This window comes from Dipteris shenzhenensis, chromosome 29 (genome assembly GCF_047967505.1).
Source record: "Dipteris shenzhenensis isolate YYH24624 ecotype China chromosome 29, Dip_SZ_1.0, whole genome shotgun sequence".
In the NCBI taxonomy this organism is placed as follows: Eukaryota; Viridiplantae; Streptophyta; class Polypodiopsida; order Gleicheniales; family Dipteridaceae; genus Dipteris; species Dipteris shenzhenensis.
The window spans coordinates 49,464,119-49,480,984 of NC_141624.1; the positions used below are offsets into that span (position 1 = coordinate 49,464,119).

Genomic DNA, 16,866 nt, shown 5'->3' on the forward strand with positions numbered 1-16,866 from the left:
TGACGCGCCCCTGCTCCTGCCCACGCTTGTCAGAGCCTAGCATTTTGGTATCAAAGCGCAATGCGTGGCGCGAAGAGGGCTTGTGGGCATCGATAAGGGAAGCGATGTGAGATCCCAGAGGTGAATCTACAAGATAAATAAAAATGAAATCGGCGATCAATGTTGATGACAAATGTAAATTGCTACAATTGGGGTGTCGAATTGCTTGAAAGAATTTCCTTTGATGTTGTACTCATCCTTGGCTGGTTGGTTTGTTTGGCTTGGGATCGGTCGACAACGTAGAAGGGGGTTTGTAGTGGTGATATTTAGACACGCTTGCGTACAGGCTTCGTTTGTCGATGGATCATGTTGTTGAGTGAATATAGGCAATGATTGTGCAATGGATGAGTATTAATTGGTGACGCTGAACATCTATGCTGAGAATCATTTGCTCAATGATTTAAGGTGTTGACCGACCGTTTGTGGAAAAGTTTGAGGAGATGATGGGCTACACAAGATGGTGAATTGAATATTGACATGAGAAAGCCAATTGGATGGGCGATTGTCAGTGACTAGACTTCAGAACAGATGTACCCTTGTGTTGTTGGAGCAGTAAGCACTGTTGTTCGTATTTCTGTGAAGAGGTGATAGCATGTGAGGGCTGAGCGACGATAGATGTATGGTGTGTGTTTATGCAAGTCAATAGGTATTGTTCCTTATCGCCTGATGTTGCACATAGTTGCCAAATGGTCAGAGTGATGCTTTGCTAAAGCGGCCGATGCTGCGCATGATCTGCCTATTATTTGAGTGACGTATCACCAAAATGCATCTAGGGACCTAGGTGCAGCTCTGCGATCAAAGGGATGTTTGCCTTTAACTGATCCTTGTGGTCTTCACAGTCTACCGAGTGTTCAGTTGTGACAAAGGACTGGATAGCAATAAGGTGGAGGAAGGTGTTAGAAAATACCCAACAGAGGGTACACGTAGCGGAAGACTTATAGTAATGCCCAGGAGCTCACACAGTGTGCGGTGTGGGTGTGGAATCACAAACTTCTTTACTTATGTGCATTCAATAGGTGTGCAGACTCATTAATAGACAATGAACCAATCAGATAGAGAAACCACCAAAATATATATTTCCGTCCACAACTATGGACACAATACAAGAGAGACAGATCCAGAGTCCCACCAATGGTGTGGTCCTCTGATCTTACCACAAAAGTCCTTCTCCTATCTGCTGGCTATCTCTAGACTAGAGTCCGCGTGCTCCACCTCGAGCGTAAGTAGACTTTCCGTCTAGGATGATCCTCTCCACCTTGCTGTCTGGGAACCAGCCTAGGTGGGCAGCTTCCTGGCTAAGTCTGCAGCCCTGCTAGCACCTCTCTATCCTCCTGAAAGTAGGTCCAGAGGGTGGCTACCTGCTGCTCCTTTCTGCTCTGGATCTGCTGCTGCAAGTGATGTTGAAATGAGGCCTGAATGGTCTCCTTATATAGCCCTCAAGGGCCTGGCCAGCCAACTGACTCAGTCTATACAAAAACCGACTGAGTCTGTACAAAAAACCGAACCCACAGTTCCCCATTTATGGGACTGTGGGCTGCCCTTTTGGGGCACACATTATAAGGGCCCTTGGCCCATCTTTCAAGGGCCTATAAATATAGGGTCCAGTCCAGCCTCTGATCCCCCTCTTTGCTGCGTGACCCTGCGCCACTGTCTGCCTCCATGTGAGGTCTGTTCCAGCCTGCTGTGCTGGCCTGCCAGGTTTGTATCCAGGCCCCAAAGTACTGCTATTCCTGCTGCTGTCAATGCGCCTTGTTCAGGGCTTGCTGCAGGTCGGGATCCTGCCCGCAACCCTTGCCATCCAGGTCGCTTCTTCCGTGACTGCATCCTGCCATGAAGACGCCTTGAGCTGCCTCTGCCAGTCCCTTCACTAGCACCTGGGTGCCACGCTTTTGTGCTTAGGTTCACTCCCCCCATGCTCTCCTCATATGGGGGCTTACAGATGGGGCGGCGACCTTTCCAACACCCCCTCTCACCGACACATCTCAGCCCAATGCCAACACGTCGATGAAGATGCTCCAGTAACTCCCTGGTCGTAGTCCTCTGGAACCTTTCGGTGTCGAAATCTTTTCCTGGCTTTTCATCCAGTGGCTCCTGCTCCACCAGGTCCGGTTTTGCTTCCGCACACCATCCTGGTACACAGGTCCGTCTCTGGTAGCACCTCCTGGTACCACCTCCTTCAGTCACATTCCCGCCTCTGAACTTGAGCAACCCAGCCGTCACGATCTTCCAGTCGTCCCCCTCATAATGAGTGAACAACCTGGAGTCTTCCAGGCACCATGCTCTGAGGGTCTGTTTCAACCCGTCCTTCCTTTGGCAAGGTCTGCAACCAATGAATTTATCCAGATAACCTGGACCATGAACTCTCGCTGAGTTCTCAAGCAGGTACTCTTCTGGCTTCAGTACTCTTTGTCCACCACCTTCTAGCAATCTGCGTCCGAGATTTGAAGAAGCACCCATACTGCCCCTTCTGCCTTCGAAGATGGCCAATTCCTTCCAATCTCTTAACACCTGAGACAGGCTCAGATCTGCAGCAAGGAATGTGACTGTCAGTGGGCAGGTGGCAGGCCTTTTATAGGCTGCATATTTGCCTTGAATGGAGGGCCAAAAGCCCTGGAAGTTTGGGCCATAAAAGGCCTGACTTGTGAGCCCTTTAAGGGCTGTTTTTACAGACTGAGTCGGTTTTTACAGACTGAGTCGGTTTTTACAGACTGAGTCGGTTTTTTGGTACAGGCCTTGGGGCCTATATAAAGAGGCCATTTAGCCTCATTTCAGTATCACTTGCAGCAGCAGATCCAGAGCAGAAAGGAGCAGCAGGTAGCCACCCTCTGGACCTACTTTTAGGAGGATAGAGAGGTGCTAGCAGGGCTGCAGACTTAGCCAGGAAGCTGCCCACCTAGGCTGGTTCCCAGACAGCAAGGTGGAGAGGATCATCCTAGACGGAAAGTCTACTTACGCTCGAGGTGGAGCATGCGGACTCTAGTCTAGAGATAGCCAGCAGATAGGAGAAGGACTTTGTGGTAAGATCAGAGGACCACACCATTGGTGGGACTCTGGATCTGTCTATTTTGTATTGTGTCCATATTTGTGGACGGAAATATATTATTTGGTGGTTTCTCTATCTAGTTTGGTTCATTGTCTATTGATGAGTCTGCACACCTATTGAATGCACATAAGTAAAGAAGTTTGTGATTCCACACCCACACCGCACACTGTGTGAGCTCCTGGGCATTACTATAAGTCTTCCGCTACGTGTACCCTCTGTTGGGTATTTTCTAACATCTACGAGACCATCCAGAGAGGAGAAAGGAAATGCTCTGATAAAGCAAGAATCTGGCATATATACCATTGAACCTGTGAAGTTTAAAGTGACGAACACTGCAAATTATAGACACAGAAAGTATTCTGATCAGATGGCACACTGTAGCTCGAGAGTTGGTTACAAAAATGGGATGAGGCATTCGCCAGTTGTGAAATGAGGCATGACATCAAGAAAATCTGCAAGGCCACACACATATTTACTGATGCAGCAGATAAATGACGGATAAAATAGTAGAGCGATGAATAGCATCCACTATATAGGAAGGGTTGAAATGAAGGAAGAATAAAACAATAGTGAAGAAGCATAGAAATGTTGCATTGTTGGGGCCTATGGAGAAGTAAAAGGCCTTGGCGGTGAGGTCCAACATAAGCCCTGAACTACTGACATTTATAGTATTTTGTGTTGTGCTCTATGTATATGGGGGTCGAGCTGGTGCATCAAAGATAAGCCTTAAAGATGTGGCATGTGGCATCGAGATCTATCTAGGGATATGGAACTTTACAGCTTAATAGAAACTACACTGAAAACGTACGTGAGTTTTTGGCTGGGAGAAAATCAGTGTGCCATAGCCCGATATGTTGATGACAAAATTCCTAGGCTTGACAGGAGCCTTTGACAGGAGCCTATCAGATATCATCTATACCTTGCGAGCCACGTGGGAGCAGGGTATGGAGGGGTCTAGGAAGACCGCTGAAATGCAGGAGCAGTTCTGCAAGGTATGGCCTGTAGACACTTTTAACATTGTCAAGGATTGAGGGATCCACTGTGTAAAGTGCTTCTCTTTAGTTGTTGGCACTTGTTTCCGGGATACTCTATGTACTGAGCTGGGATCTTGTGAAAGAGGCAGATAGCTGTCTTTTCTGATCGGTCAAGTGTGCCATGGATTGCTGATTTGAATCATTTTTTTTTCAAAGCTTTCTAATAGATGTTTTTTTTTTTCTTACAAAAAAGCCCTTAGGATCATGCTATTAACTGAATACCTCAGACTCAAGAACCTGGGACTGCACACTCTTTCACAAATCATGATTTTTTCAAAATGCAGGAGTTGAGCTGAGTGTGAAGCTGCATAAAGACCATTCAAAAATTTGACGAGCCTCTTTGTACATGACTCTACAGAAGTGGTTTGCTCAGTCGGGTGGCTAGTCTAGAGGGTATGGGGACTGTGGTTTACGCTATGTTCTATGATTCATAATTCTCTTTTGAGGGCAAGTTATTTGGAACTCTTAACAGTATCCGTAGATATATTTTTCACAACTCACAAGATTGACAACTTTCCTATTGAATTTGGTGAAGCAACTAAAGTTAAAGCGGGTTGGCTACATCTTTCACTAAAGTTTATGTTAATTGTGTGTTCTGGTTCATCGCACTGTACCTGTAACATCAGCAAGTGTTGCGGAATTAATTTTTCTGAGAAATGCAACTGGTTTTGAAATTGATTCTGTTAAAGTGCAGACGCGCTACAGACCAAGTGTAATTCCATATACAATTCTGCTGAGGATATATGGTCAGGCAGGTAGACTTGATCTGGCAGAAGATCTGTACACAGAGATGGACGAAGAAGGTTGTGAGCCAGATGAAACGATGACCTGTAGCATGATCTGTGTATATGCTAGGTTGGGTCAAATCGAGCGTATGATGGGATTTTATAACATGATGCGAGGTCAATGCCAAGTTCCGCCTGTTGTAGTATTGAACTCCATGCTTTCTGCATTGTATAAAGCTTGTTCATATGTTGACGCAATCCATCTGTGGGAAGATGTACTTGATTCGGGTGTCAGACCAAACGATTACACTTACGCAATAGCTGTGAATGCATATAGAAAGGAATGTAGGTTTGGAGATGCTTTGCAGGTTTTTGAAGATATGGTAAAGGCAGGCCATCTGCCAGATGAGATTCTTTACAACATTGTAATCAACATGATGGGTAAACTAGGAAGACAGGATGATGTGCTGACATTGTTTGAAAGAATGAAAGCACAAGGCTTGGTTCCAAGTAAGTACACATATACATATTTGGTGCATCTCTTCAGTGAAGCAGGCAACTATCAACTTGCAACTACATTTTTGTCGGAAATGCAGAGTCAGGGTTATCCAGCAGATGCTGTTATCTATGGTACAATTATTTCTATCTACAGCAAGTTGGACATGTTTGAAGATGCTGAATATGCTTTCAAAGAAATGCATGAGTCTGGACTCATGGTCACAGATAGATTATTCATTTTAGTGGCTAACGTACGGATGAAAGCTGGAAAATATTCTCAGGCAATAGAGCTCCTGGAAGAGATGCAGTCTCGAGGATTACCCATGACTAAATTTGCATGGATTATTGTACTGCAATGCTTCATAAAATTACAAAAATTGCATCAAGCTGAATCTGCATTTCAAGCCATGCTTAATAAGGGGTTTGGAGATACTGTTGCATTCACATGCATGTTTACTTTGTACAGAAACATGGGCCTCTTTGATGAGGGCAAAAAATTACTGTCTAATCTAGAAAGATCCCATGTTAAATATGATGAAGAGCTTTATGGTGCAATCATTAACCTCTTTTGCAGTGCGGGTGTACTTGAACAGGCAGAATATTTTTATAATGAGATGCAAAAGCAAGGTTTGATTCCCACTGCAGTTATCAAAACCATGCTATTGCAGGCTTATGGGAAGACAGAAAGATATGGGGATGCAGAACATCTGTTCAATAGTCTTGACCATCCTGATGCTGCAGCAGTATTGGTTATGCTCAATATTTATGACTCTCTTGGGAAAAGGGAAAAGGCTATGGCTTTGTCAAGAATTTTAATGGGGTCTGATGTGTCAGCCTACTGCAATCTCATTATAGACCTTGGAAGAAAAGGTGAGGAATATTGGATCTGCAATACTGTAAAAATATTGAAATTGTTGTATTAGCAATTTCATGATTCTTTTGAGGTTTTTCAGGTGCACTAGACAAAGTGGATCATTTATATCTCCAGATGATGGAGGGTGGCATCAAGCCAAATGAGGAAGCTATTATATCCATGATAGCTATGTATGGAAGGAAAAGACAATGTCAAAAAGCTATAGACTTATTCCAGGAAATGTCCATGTGCGGTTCATCTCGAAGCCCACGTATTCTTAATTCAGTGCTTGATGCTTGCATCAAATGTGGTGAGTTGAAAGAGGCTCATTCTTTGTTTGAAAAAATGGGGGACTTGCGTCTGGCCCTTGATAACGTGACTATCACCATGATGGTCAATGCCTACAGCAAAGCTGGTTAGTATACTCTTTACATTCTATAGTCCATGTTGTCATACTTGTTGCTACATGCTGATGCATCATGCATGTGCATTTTTTTAATTCAGGTTGCTGAATTGTTTTTGTGATTTTATTGCTAAGCCTGTTCATAATCTGAAAACATTTTTGACACAAGTGGAGGAGAGAAGATACAAGTGCACAATTTTTTTGCGTTGTGAGGATAGGCTTACGGACATCACTGAGTGCTACATCCAGACCACTATCATATTAACTTCTGCAGGCCTTGCAGTGTTTCTCCATGTTGCTTTTGTAAAGCCAATTTTAAATGTGTAATATGGGCTGCTTCTTTTGCTTGGCAGACCTTCAGAAGCTATTGCTCCTTTGAAGTAAGTCTCAAGGCACTGGGTGTCCTTTTCTCTGGCATGTTTAGAAAATTGACTGGCTTTGCTTTCTGGATACATCAACTATCTTTGATTTCTTAATGTTAATTGTAGTAGGAACTTTAACGTCAAATGCAAGGATTAAGGAAGACCTGTGTAGCCTGTCCGGTGCTTGGAGCATCATTGTGATTGTTTCTTAACTTCAGTTGGGTGGGTAGATGGCAAAGAACAGTGTTTGTGATGACATATAGAACATTGACAGACAAGTTAAAGCATTTTACATGTTATTAAATTGCATACTAAAAATTTACCTGGTGATATCTACATGTATACTTCAGAAGGCAATGTTTTGGTAGGCTTTCTATTTATGAGGCATTTGCATTTGTATACGTGGAGAAGTAAGGCAAGAGTCTCTCCCTTCAGTTGCCAGGCATTTTATGTTATGCTCTTGTCGAGATAGCATGATCTCGTAATGGTCTGTCGGCATTACCCTTTAGAGGATGGACATTTTAGATAATGTTTTTTGTTGTGCTTTATGTATATGGTAAAAAAGGTTATAATGCCAAGGTCATCGGGGTGACGCACTGGCTAGATAGATCTAAGACCAAAAGCCTTGGTGCATCTAATTGTGGAAATGTACCTGGGGATGAGTGAATTAAAATATATGCCAAGAAGGGGTAAAAAAGCGCATCAAAGATAGGCCTTAAGAATGTATCATGTGCAATTGTCGGTATGATGTGGAGTGTAAGGCTCTTCGCCGACAGCTGCGACTCGAGGCCAAACATAGCCTTCTGAGCGAACACGACATGATACACTGTTGTCTAGTACGCTGGAAAAAACAGGCATTTGTCCATTGAAACGAGGAGTAGCTACTGAACACCTTGTTCAACAACTCCAAGGGACGAAATTTCCTTGAGCGAAAATTATCCTCTCCCCTCACTGACACTCAACTCTGGCACACATATGCATGTAGCTTGTATGATGTTCCCCACCAGCCTGCCCCCGATCTCTCACACTCACTCCGCCCCACCACTTGCACTTTGTTCACTAGAGGTGGTGTCAAGGATGCAGCATTGAAGCTCCACAATGTCCGAGTGAAAGATCATGAGGGACTTTGCACTGAGCTTATTGCATACGGGATTGACATCCTAGCCTCGATCTTAGCAAAGCTATTCAATAAAGCAGTTTGCCTTGGCTTTCGACAGTTAATACCATCACACCTATTCACAAGGTAGGGGCTCTCATGAGCCGAGAAAACTGCATGACGATTATGATTGGGCATGTCATGTTCCAGATCTATGCATTAGTACTTGACACAGAGGTCAGTCGGTTTGCAGAGATGCACGGACTTAGGGCAGAGGGGCAGACAGGATTCCAGTGTGACCACGGGACCATAGATCACGTTCTTACACTCAGGAGTGTCATAGAGGAGGCCAGGGTATGGAAGCAGAGGGTGTACTGTTGCTTTGTGGCTCCTCAAAGCCTTTGACACTGTCCCACGGGCCCGCCTCATTAGGCTTTTGTAGGAGCTAGGGTATGACCATGAGATCACATGGGTTGTTATGGCGTTCTCTGAGAGAGTCTCAGGCCGAGTTCAGACATGTGCTGAGCGGACAGAGGAGATTATGAGTACCATCGGGGTCAAACAAGGTTGCTTGCTGTCACCAAGTGTGTTTGGCCTCTACATAGATGAGCTCAAGACCTTAATGGGTGGGGGCACTAAGGGGGGCTGGTTACTGTCTTGCCCATACTCTGATTTAGATCCTCTTGTACGCAGATGATGTCCTCCTATGCCGTAGGCCTCTGGAGACATTTGGATTCATTGCAGGCTTTCAATGAGTCACATGATTTGAAGGTCAACCTTGGCAAGGCCAAGGTTATGATCTTCCACACATCTTGAGCAGCCATGCATAGGGTGCAACAGTTCACATTTGACGGATCACCGGCTGAGATTGTCTCCTCATATACCTATCTGGGTGTTGTCTTCTCTGGATCGATTTTCATGGTGAGACCTTGTCTGAGCAGGGGCTATGCCTCACTTGCCTTACTAGAGAGACAGTGCTTCCACTCACACAACTAGGACCCTTGGACCAAGGCTCTCCTTTTTGACTTCTTGGTCCGACCAGTTGGCATGTATGGTAGCCCTTGTTGGGGGCCAGACCTTTCAGACACAGAGTGGGCTCGAGTAGAGCGACTACGAATTCTCCCGCTCTCACGGATGATTCAAGGCAAGCCATCAGTGGCTGTTACGGAAATTATATTTTTGATATATCTTGCTTTGGACATTATTATTTTTTAGTCGAGTGTGACTATGGCAAAGTACTCCATAGGAGCGCACCGGATGCGGCGGGCGTCCTAGTGGATACTTTGTGTGGTTACGAGTAAATTTGCAGACTTTTGCCACTTTTTGCAGATTTTCTTTGTAGATTTTTTGGGCATTTGTAGAGCATTGTGGTGCATTTCAAGCCTTTGATAGGCTGTGACACTATTGGTCACTGAGGGCAAATTTTCTTTGGTAGACTCTGGTTGTGCATTTTACATCCGAGGAAGGGATTTTACTTGTTCAGTTTGCTGTGTTTTTTAGTTTATCTGGCGAAAATGGCTCAGAGCAATTCCAATGAGGTGTTTGGAGTCCTCACACAGGAGGATAAGTTGGATGGCACCAACTACTCCTTGTGGAGTTTTATGGTTCGCAACATCTTGGTTGGCAGACATCTTTGGGATTGTGTCAATGGAGATGAAGCAAGGCTAGATTCTATGGCTACACCTGTCACTCCTACAGCTGGAGGCAGGGGTAGAGATCAAAATGTAGCACAAGTAATTGGAGCAGTTGCTGCTCTAGTGGCTCCCACAGCAGAGCAGGAAAGATGGGATTCTAGAGATGCACAAGCTCTATCTATAATTTCTCTTTCTGTCAAGAGGTTCATTATTCCTCACATTCAGTCATGCAAGACCTCAAAGACAGCTTGGGAGATATTAGAGAGTATGTTTGCAGCAAGAAATGATGCCAGAGTTTCCTTCTTGAAGAGAGAGCTATCTCATACGCATATGGATGAGGGAGATTCCATGAATACTTACCTCACAAAGCTTCAGGATTTGAGGGAGCAGTTGCTGAATATTGATGAAGTTATTCCGGATTCAGAGATGATTACCATCACTTGGAATTCTCTTCCTGAGTCCTATCTTGGTTTCCACACCTCGCTGAATTTGTCTTTGGGGGGGGGGGGGGGGGGGGCAGCAATCCTCTCTCTTTTCACGAGTTGGTAGGACTTTTGTTGCAGGAAGAGCAGACATGAAGAATTATGGCAACAGGGGCTGGCGAGCATGCCATGCTGTCTAAGTTTAAGCCCAAGGGAAAAGGGTAGCAAAAGCAACATGCCAATCAGCCCGCACATCAGCATAAAGCTGATTCAGGACAACCCTCTTATAGGGCTAAGGGTGATGCAGGTAAGCCTAAAAAGAAGGGCATTTGTTAGTACTACAAGAAGCCAGGTCATTATACTGGTGAATGCAAGAAGCGCATAGCTAAAGAAAAGAAAAGGGATTCAGGTATGGCTGTGTCCGATGCATCAGCTCCTAATGCACATGATGGGGGAGATGTTACAGCCAACTTTGTGGAAGAGCACTATGCCTTTTTGTCTTGCATTTCAGATTTTTTAGTGGGTAGTTCAGATACTACAGCCATTATTGAGGATGATCCATATGCTTTCTTGACTTGCAGTTATGATCCTTCAAAGGATGCATGCTCTCTCAGTGTCAATGAGACACTGAATACTTGGTATTTTGATAGTGGTGCTTTTAAGCACATCACTTGAGCCTTTTTGCATCTTTGCATCCTCCACCTACTAAAAAGAAGGTGACTTGTTCAAATAATTCTTCTTATTCAGTGTGTGGAGTGGGGGACATCATCCTTACATCCACTGATGGCACAGATTTCAGAATTTCAGATGTTCTCTATGTGCCAGGTATAAAGAAGAATTTGCTTTTAGTGTCCTCTCTCAATAAAGGAGGATTTCAGGTTATATTCGATGATGCTAAGTGTGCAGTTAGAGAGAAAGAGAACGACTATGCTTTGATGTTGTCTGGCACTTTGTATTGGGGTCTTTTTCAGCTTGATATATATGAGAAAAGATCAGATCTTGCACTTTCAGTGAGCATTCCCACTGCTATGATGTAGAATGTGGAGTTATGGCATGCCAGGTATGGGCACATGAGCTATGGCAGCTTAATGACACTTCAGAAGCATGCTATGGTTGAAGCATTGTCTCCTTTGGAGTCACCTCCTCCTCATGCATGTGAGGGTTGCATCCTTGGCAAGATGCATAGATTTCCTTTTAAGAAGGATGGTGCAGTATGAGCTACACGTAAATTACAGCTCATACACAGTGATGTCTGCGGTCCCATGAGGACACCTGCTTTTGGTGGTTATCTCTATTATGTTACATTCATAGATGACTTCACCAATTATACTTGGTTCTATGGTTGTAAGGCAAAATCAGAAGTGTTTATGCATTTCAAACACTTTGTGGCTATGGTTGAGAATGAGATAGGACTCAAGGTGCAGAGACTTCGCACAGATAGAGGGGGGGAGTATATGTCCCATGAGTTTGAGGCATTTTTGAAGGAGAAAGGCATCATGCATCAGCTTACAGTGAGGCTTACACCTCAGCAAAATGGCAAAGTTGAGCGCAAGAATCGCACTCTTATGGAGATGGATAGATGCATGATTACCAGTAAAAAGTTGCCTCACAGGTTTTGGCTTGAAGGCCTCATGTGTGCAAACTATGTTTTGAATTGGGCTCCCACAAAGGCTTTGAAGACAATCACTCCCTACGAGGCATGGCATGGGAGTTTTTGGTTGTGTTGCATATGCCCACGTGCCTATGGAGTTTCGACACAAGTTGTCAGATAAGGCACTTAAATGCATTTTTGTTGGGTACAATGCACAAAGCAAAGGCTATCGTCTCTACAATCCTGCTTCTCGCAAGATTTTTGTGAGTAGAGATGTTATATTTTCAGAAAATTCAGCACATACACATGCTGAATTTACAATTCCTGCTTCTTCAGATGATGTTATTGAGGGGATGCTTCCTATAGCATTTGGTTCCCCACCTGAGGCTCATGCTGAAAATCAGAATTTACAGCAACCTCCTCCTCATCCACATGCCCCGATTCAGCCACAGGCTGATTTTGTACCTCCACCGGGTGTGGATGAAGTTGTCAGGCAAGAGATTCAAGAGATACGTGCAGCCAAAACAGTCCCGAATTGGTTGCTACAGACTCTGAGGGAGAGTAGGCTTGAGGCACCTTTGCGTGGCAGGACTCGTAGTGCAGTAAGGCACGCAGGGGGGGCTCTTTCAATTGAGACAACTTATGCAGGTACTCTTCTTGATGAAGAAGAACCTGACTCTTTTGAAGAAGCAAAGGATAATGTGCATTGGATGCATGCCATGCACAATGAATTGCAGTCCATTGAGAAAAATCAGACTTGAGATGTTGTGGATTTGCCACCAGGTAAGCATGCCATTGGTACCAAGTGGGTTTTCAAAGTGAAACGGAAGCTAGATGGGTCCATTGACAGGTATGAGGCAAGGCTGGTTGCCAAAGGCTATGCACAGAAGAAGGGCATAGATTATGAGGAGACTGGCATAGATTATGAGGAGACTTTTGCTCCTACATCCCGGATGACCACCATACGGTTAGTTATTGCCATGGCTGCTTGGAATGTCCATCAGTTGGACATAAAAACAGCTTTCCTTAATGGGGACTTGCAGGAAGAGATTTATGTCAAACAACCTTCTGGATTTGAACTTTCTGGCAATGCACTTCAGGTTTGCAAGCTAAACGAAGCTTTATATGGACTAAAACAAGCTCCACATGCATGGTATGCCAAGATTGATGCATTTTTGGCAAGGGATTACATAATAGTCCCACGGAAAGCACCCTCTACATCAAGAAGGATGGGGGGGATATTTTGGTCATCATTCTTTATGTAGATGACATGTTGCTCACAGGGTCAAATGAGGAAATAATGTCAGATTTCAATTGAAATCTGAATTTGACATGATAAATTTGAGCATGCTAAATTTTTATTTGGGGATCTAGTTTATATAAGACAAGCGTGGCATTGTTATGTCTCAATCGAAGTATGTGTAGAAACTCTTGGGTAGGTTCAACATGCATGATTGTAAGCCTATAGCCACTCCCATGGAGCCGGTGCTGAAGCTTACTATGTATGATGCAGGTGAATCAGTGGATGTTACACTTTACAGCAGTCAGGCTGTTGGATGCCTCATCTGTTTGTGTAATACTAGGCCCGATATTCAGTATGCAGTATCTCAGGTGAGCAGGAATATGCACAGCCTAAAGACAACACATTGGCAGGCTGTAAAACACATCTTCCTTTATTTGCAAGGCACAAAGTCTTTTGGCTTGATGTTTCCCAGGAGGGGTGACTTGCAGATGCATGCTTACAGTGATTCAGATTGGGCTGGAGACTATGATACCAGGCAGTCCACTAGTAGTAATTGTTTCTTTTTGGGTAGAGCTTGCATTTCTTGGCTGAGCAAGAAGCAATCTACAGTGGCTACTTCCTCATGTGAAGCTGAGTACAGGGCAGCTTTCACTGCGACAGTTGAATGTGTTTGACTGCGTCGTTTGTTCATTGATCTTTGTCTCTTATTGGAGGGTCCTCCTTCAATTCTCACTGATAGTCAAAGTGCTATAGCATTGGCAAAGAATCCTGTGTTTCATGCTCGCACGAAGCACATTGGGGTTCATTATCATTATGTCAGAGAGAAGTTGCATGCAGGGGAGATTAGTATGATCTATGTGTCAAAACATGACAATGTTGCAAACATCTTCACCAAAGCACTTCCACGTGAGAAGTTTGAGGCATTTCGCAGTGTCCTAAACTTATCTCCTTTTGGTGATTGATCACTACCTTGTACACCACATTGGCACTGGGGGGGGGTGGTGTTAGAATTATTATCATAATCTAGGTAGTGGCCAATGTATTGTAATGAGCTTGTTAAAGGCACTCCCCATGGAAACATTATTCACATTAACCGAATATGAAGCTGGAGTGGGATGATCTGTATCCCACAAAATGCAGAAGCAATTCGAATTTCCATTGGGTCGCGGTGGACATACCACCTTACCGAGGGAAGCTGCAATTTTAGGTAGAAGAGAAGACGAGCATTGAGGAAAATCCACAAGTTCTACCCAAACAAGGCAACGATGCCGAATCAGGAGACCAGGGCAGGACATGGACCATCTGCTGGGCATAGAAGAGAGGAGAGTGCTCCAGCAAAACCTGACGGTGCTCCTCATCAGCCATGATGATCTCAAAAAAGCCCCTCGCTGCATAATGAACTTTTTTGACATAAGAATCACCCAGGGTTCGAGTCAACCAATTCCCAACATCTGCTGCAGCAGGCTTCCGTCCTGGGAAGAAAATTATAATGGCATGCTTTGCATACTCCTTAACTGGATCAAATATATCATCCACTTCCACCATAATGCCAGTGGTGGGAAGTGGATCTTTCCAACTTTTGCGGGTGTCTTCAAACCCTTAATGCATAACCTCATAAACAAGTTGAGCCTCAGCAGAGTCATGAAGGGAATCATGTGAATCCATCACCTGTTTTTGTTTCTTGTTGGAAACCGACTTGTCTTTGTGAAAGGTTTTCTCATAGGAATAATCCGCCATTCGAGTTAAGGAAAAGGCTTGGAAGCAGCAACGCTTTACAAGGAGGAAAGCACAACAGGTATAAAATTGTACGGAGTTTTCCTGGTTGTACCGACAAAAGCGTACGTATTTTTGACAGTTCGATTTTTTTTTTTTTTTGGGACAGCAAAATTGTACGGATTTTCCCAACTGTATGGACTTTTCTGGCTGTACGGACAAAATCGTACGGATTTTTGAAAGTACGATTTATTTTTCCCGAATTTTTTGACAGATCATACGGACATAAAACGGGTGTCAAAGGGAACCTTGAGGGCGTCAAACTGAGGGAGAACAAGCAGCTGCAGCGTGGGAGCACGAGGGCTAGCACGGGATCTCTCTCTCACACCCTGCTTTTCAAACACACACACACCATCTCCCACCACACACACACACGTTACACACACACACACACACACACACCCCTCCCCCCCCACCACACACACACACCTCTTCTTCTCTATCTCCTACCCCATTCCTTCATCTTACATTTCCTTTCTCCCTTCCTCTCTTTCCTCCCCTTTTGGTGTTCTATCCCTCTCTCTAAATCAACCCAGCCCCCTTTTCTACTAGGAGATTGATCGCCTTTCTCTATAGTATCCCATTAGAAAGCTCGGAGCCTTCACCCACAAATGTAATTACACCCTTTGAATTTTTTTTAGTAGAACGAATATACTATAGAAGGGGACAGGTGTACCTAGTAAGGCTCTCTCCACCACATCTCTCACATGCATGCCAGCATATGAGATATGACCCAATACAATTTTGTTATGCTTCCGCTTGGTGAGATAGTCCTACGGAATACGTAGGATATTGAGAGATAAGTCTAGTTCATGTGCCTTGTACATGCATCTATCGGGACTTGCAAAGCAAATCCTGGTGGAAACATGTGATGACGTTGTGTGGATAAAAATGAAAAAATATTTTTCACTTGTTGCATGTTGCTGGGTGAGTGCATAGCTATGTACATAGCTAGCTGGTTGTGGAAATGAGCTCTGGGTAGCCTCATGATGGACTCCACACTGATGACATATTGTCTTGAGATGGAAGACGCTTCTACAAGGACTTCTGGGAGATAATGAAGTGCAGTGTATGATCACCAGACAATCCAGAGCAGTGTGATGAGGTTTTGTTGTGGGATGACATGTACTCTTCATAGTTGTGTGATAGTCTGTGGGGAACTGAGCATTACATGCTGGTTAGCAGGATATGTGCAAAGGTGGAGTGCCTAAGGTTGAGTATAGGCACTAATTGCCTTGGTATAATTTGAAGGAAAGAGTGGGAGAGTGGTGAAAAAGTAAAAGGTGACGTGGCCATAATCAAAAAAGCATGCATGCAGGTGGCTACGTGATGAGGAAGAGCAAGCTTCTCGACGATGAGCTGGCATACTACGTGAAGGACTGCTGGAAGGGTCGTGGGTGACAGGGGGTGTGCTCGGTGGAGCAGAGGAGGCTTCTGGATGAAGGATGGCGGAAGGGCTCAGAAGGAGCTTGAAGATTGGACGCGAGGGAGGATCATAGAAGAAGGGAGAGTTTCGTGAGCTCTGGGGGCCAGAGAGAAGGCAGGCTGGGGAATGGTCCTGAGAGTTGGAAGGTGGCCTGGGGGAAGCCTCTCGGGTTCAGAGGCCATAGACAGGGAGAGGTCGTGATGGTGGGCGCAGTTGTGAGCTGGAGAAGGGAATCGTAGGCTCACAGCACAGGAGGTGGTGAGCTTTGAGGTAACGAGGAGATAGTAGGGGTGATACGTGAGCCCAGGGAGTATCTTGCGAGACGTGGGCTAGAGTGCATGGAGTCTATAAGGCCGTGACGACGGGAATTTTGCTTGCTGGCCATCTTCACGTAACAAGCGAGGAGGAGGAGAGCCATAAGCGGGGAGCTTTGTAAGCTCTGTGAGCTGGTGATACGCGAGGAGGGCAACTATGAAGATGGCACGAAGATCCTACACGGAGGGCCGAGGGCTCGAATGTGGTCTGGGAAGGATGGCGCAAGGAGTATGTGAAGTCAGGGAATACCTTCAGTGTCAATAGGGCTCTGGAATCCGGCTGAGGGAGGGAGGCTTTCGACAGAGAGGGGATCTTGATTATGGATTGCTGGGGACCAAAGCGTTGTGGGTGCTCTGAGAGCAGCGGAGGGACTATGAGCAGCTATCGTCATGAAGGAGAGGTCGTCTTG

The 16,866-nt window shown here is 44.9% G+C and overlaps 1 protein-coding gene across 5 annotated transcripts in view; it reads left to right on the forward strand.

Annotated features, from left to right (window-relative positions):
* The window catches only part of EMB976 (Tetratricopeptide repeat (TPR)-like superfamily protein), a 54,574-nt gene that overhangs the window by 20,891 nt on the left and 16,817 nt on the right, over nt 1–16,866 (forward strand). For 4 of the 5 annotated variants that reach the window (XM_087400554.1, XM_087400553.1, XM_087400555.1 and 1 more), the window contains exons 2-3: nt 4,811–6,209; nt 6,293–6,607. In XM_087400554.1, coding sequence (XP_087256680.1) covers nt 4,811–6,209; nt 6,293–6,607 — 1,714 coding nt within the window. Of the gene's footprint in view, nt 1–4,805; nt 6,210–6,292; nt 6,608–16,866 lie in introns of all 5 variants that reach the window. The other variant, XM_087400556.1, reaches the window with a different exon arrangement.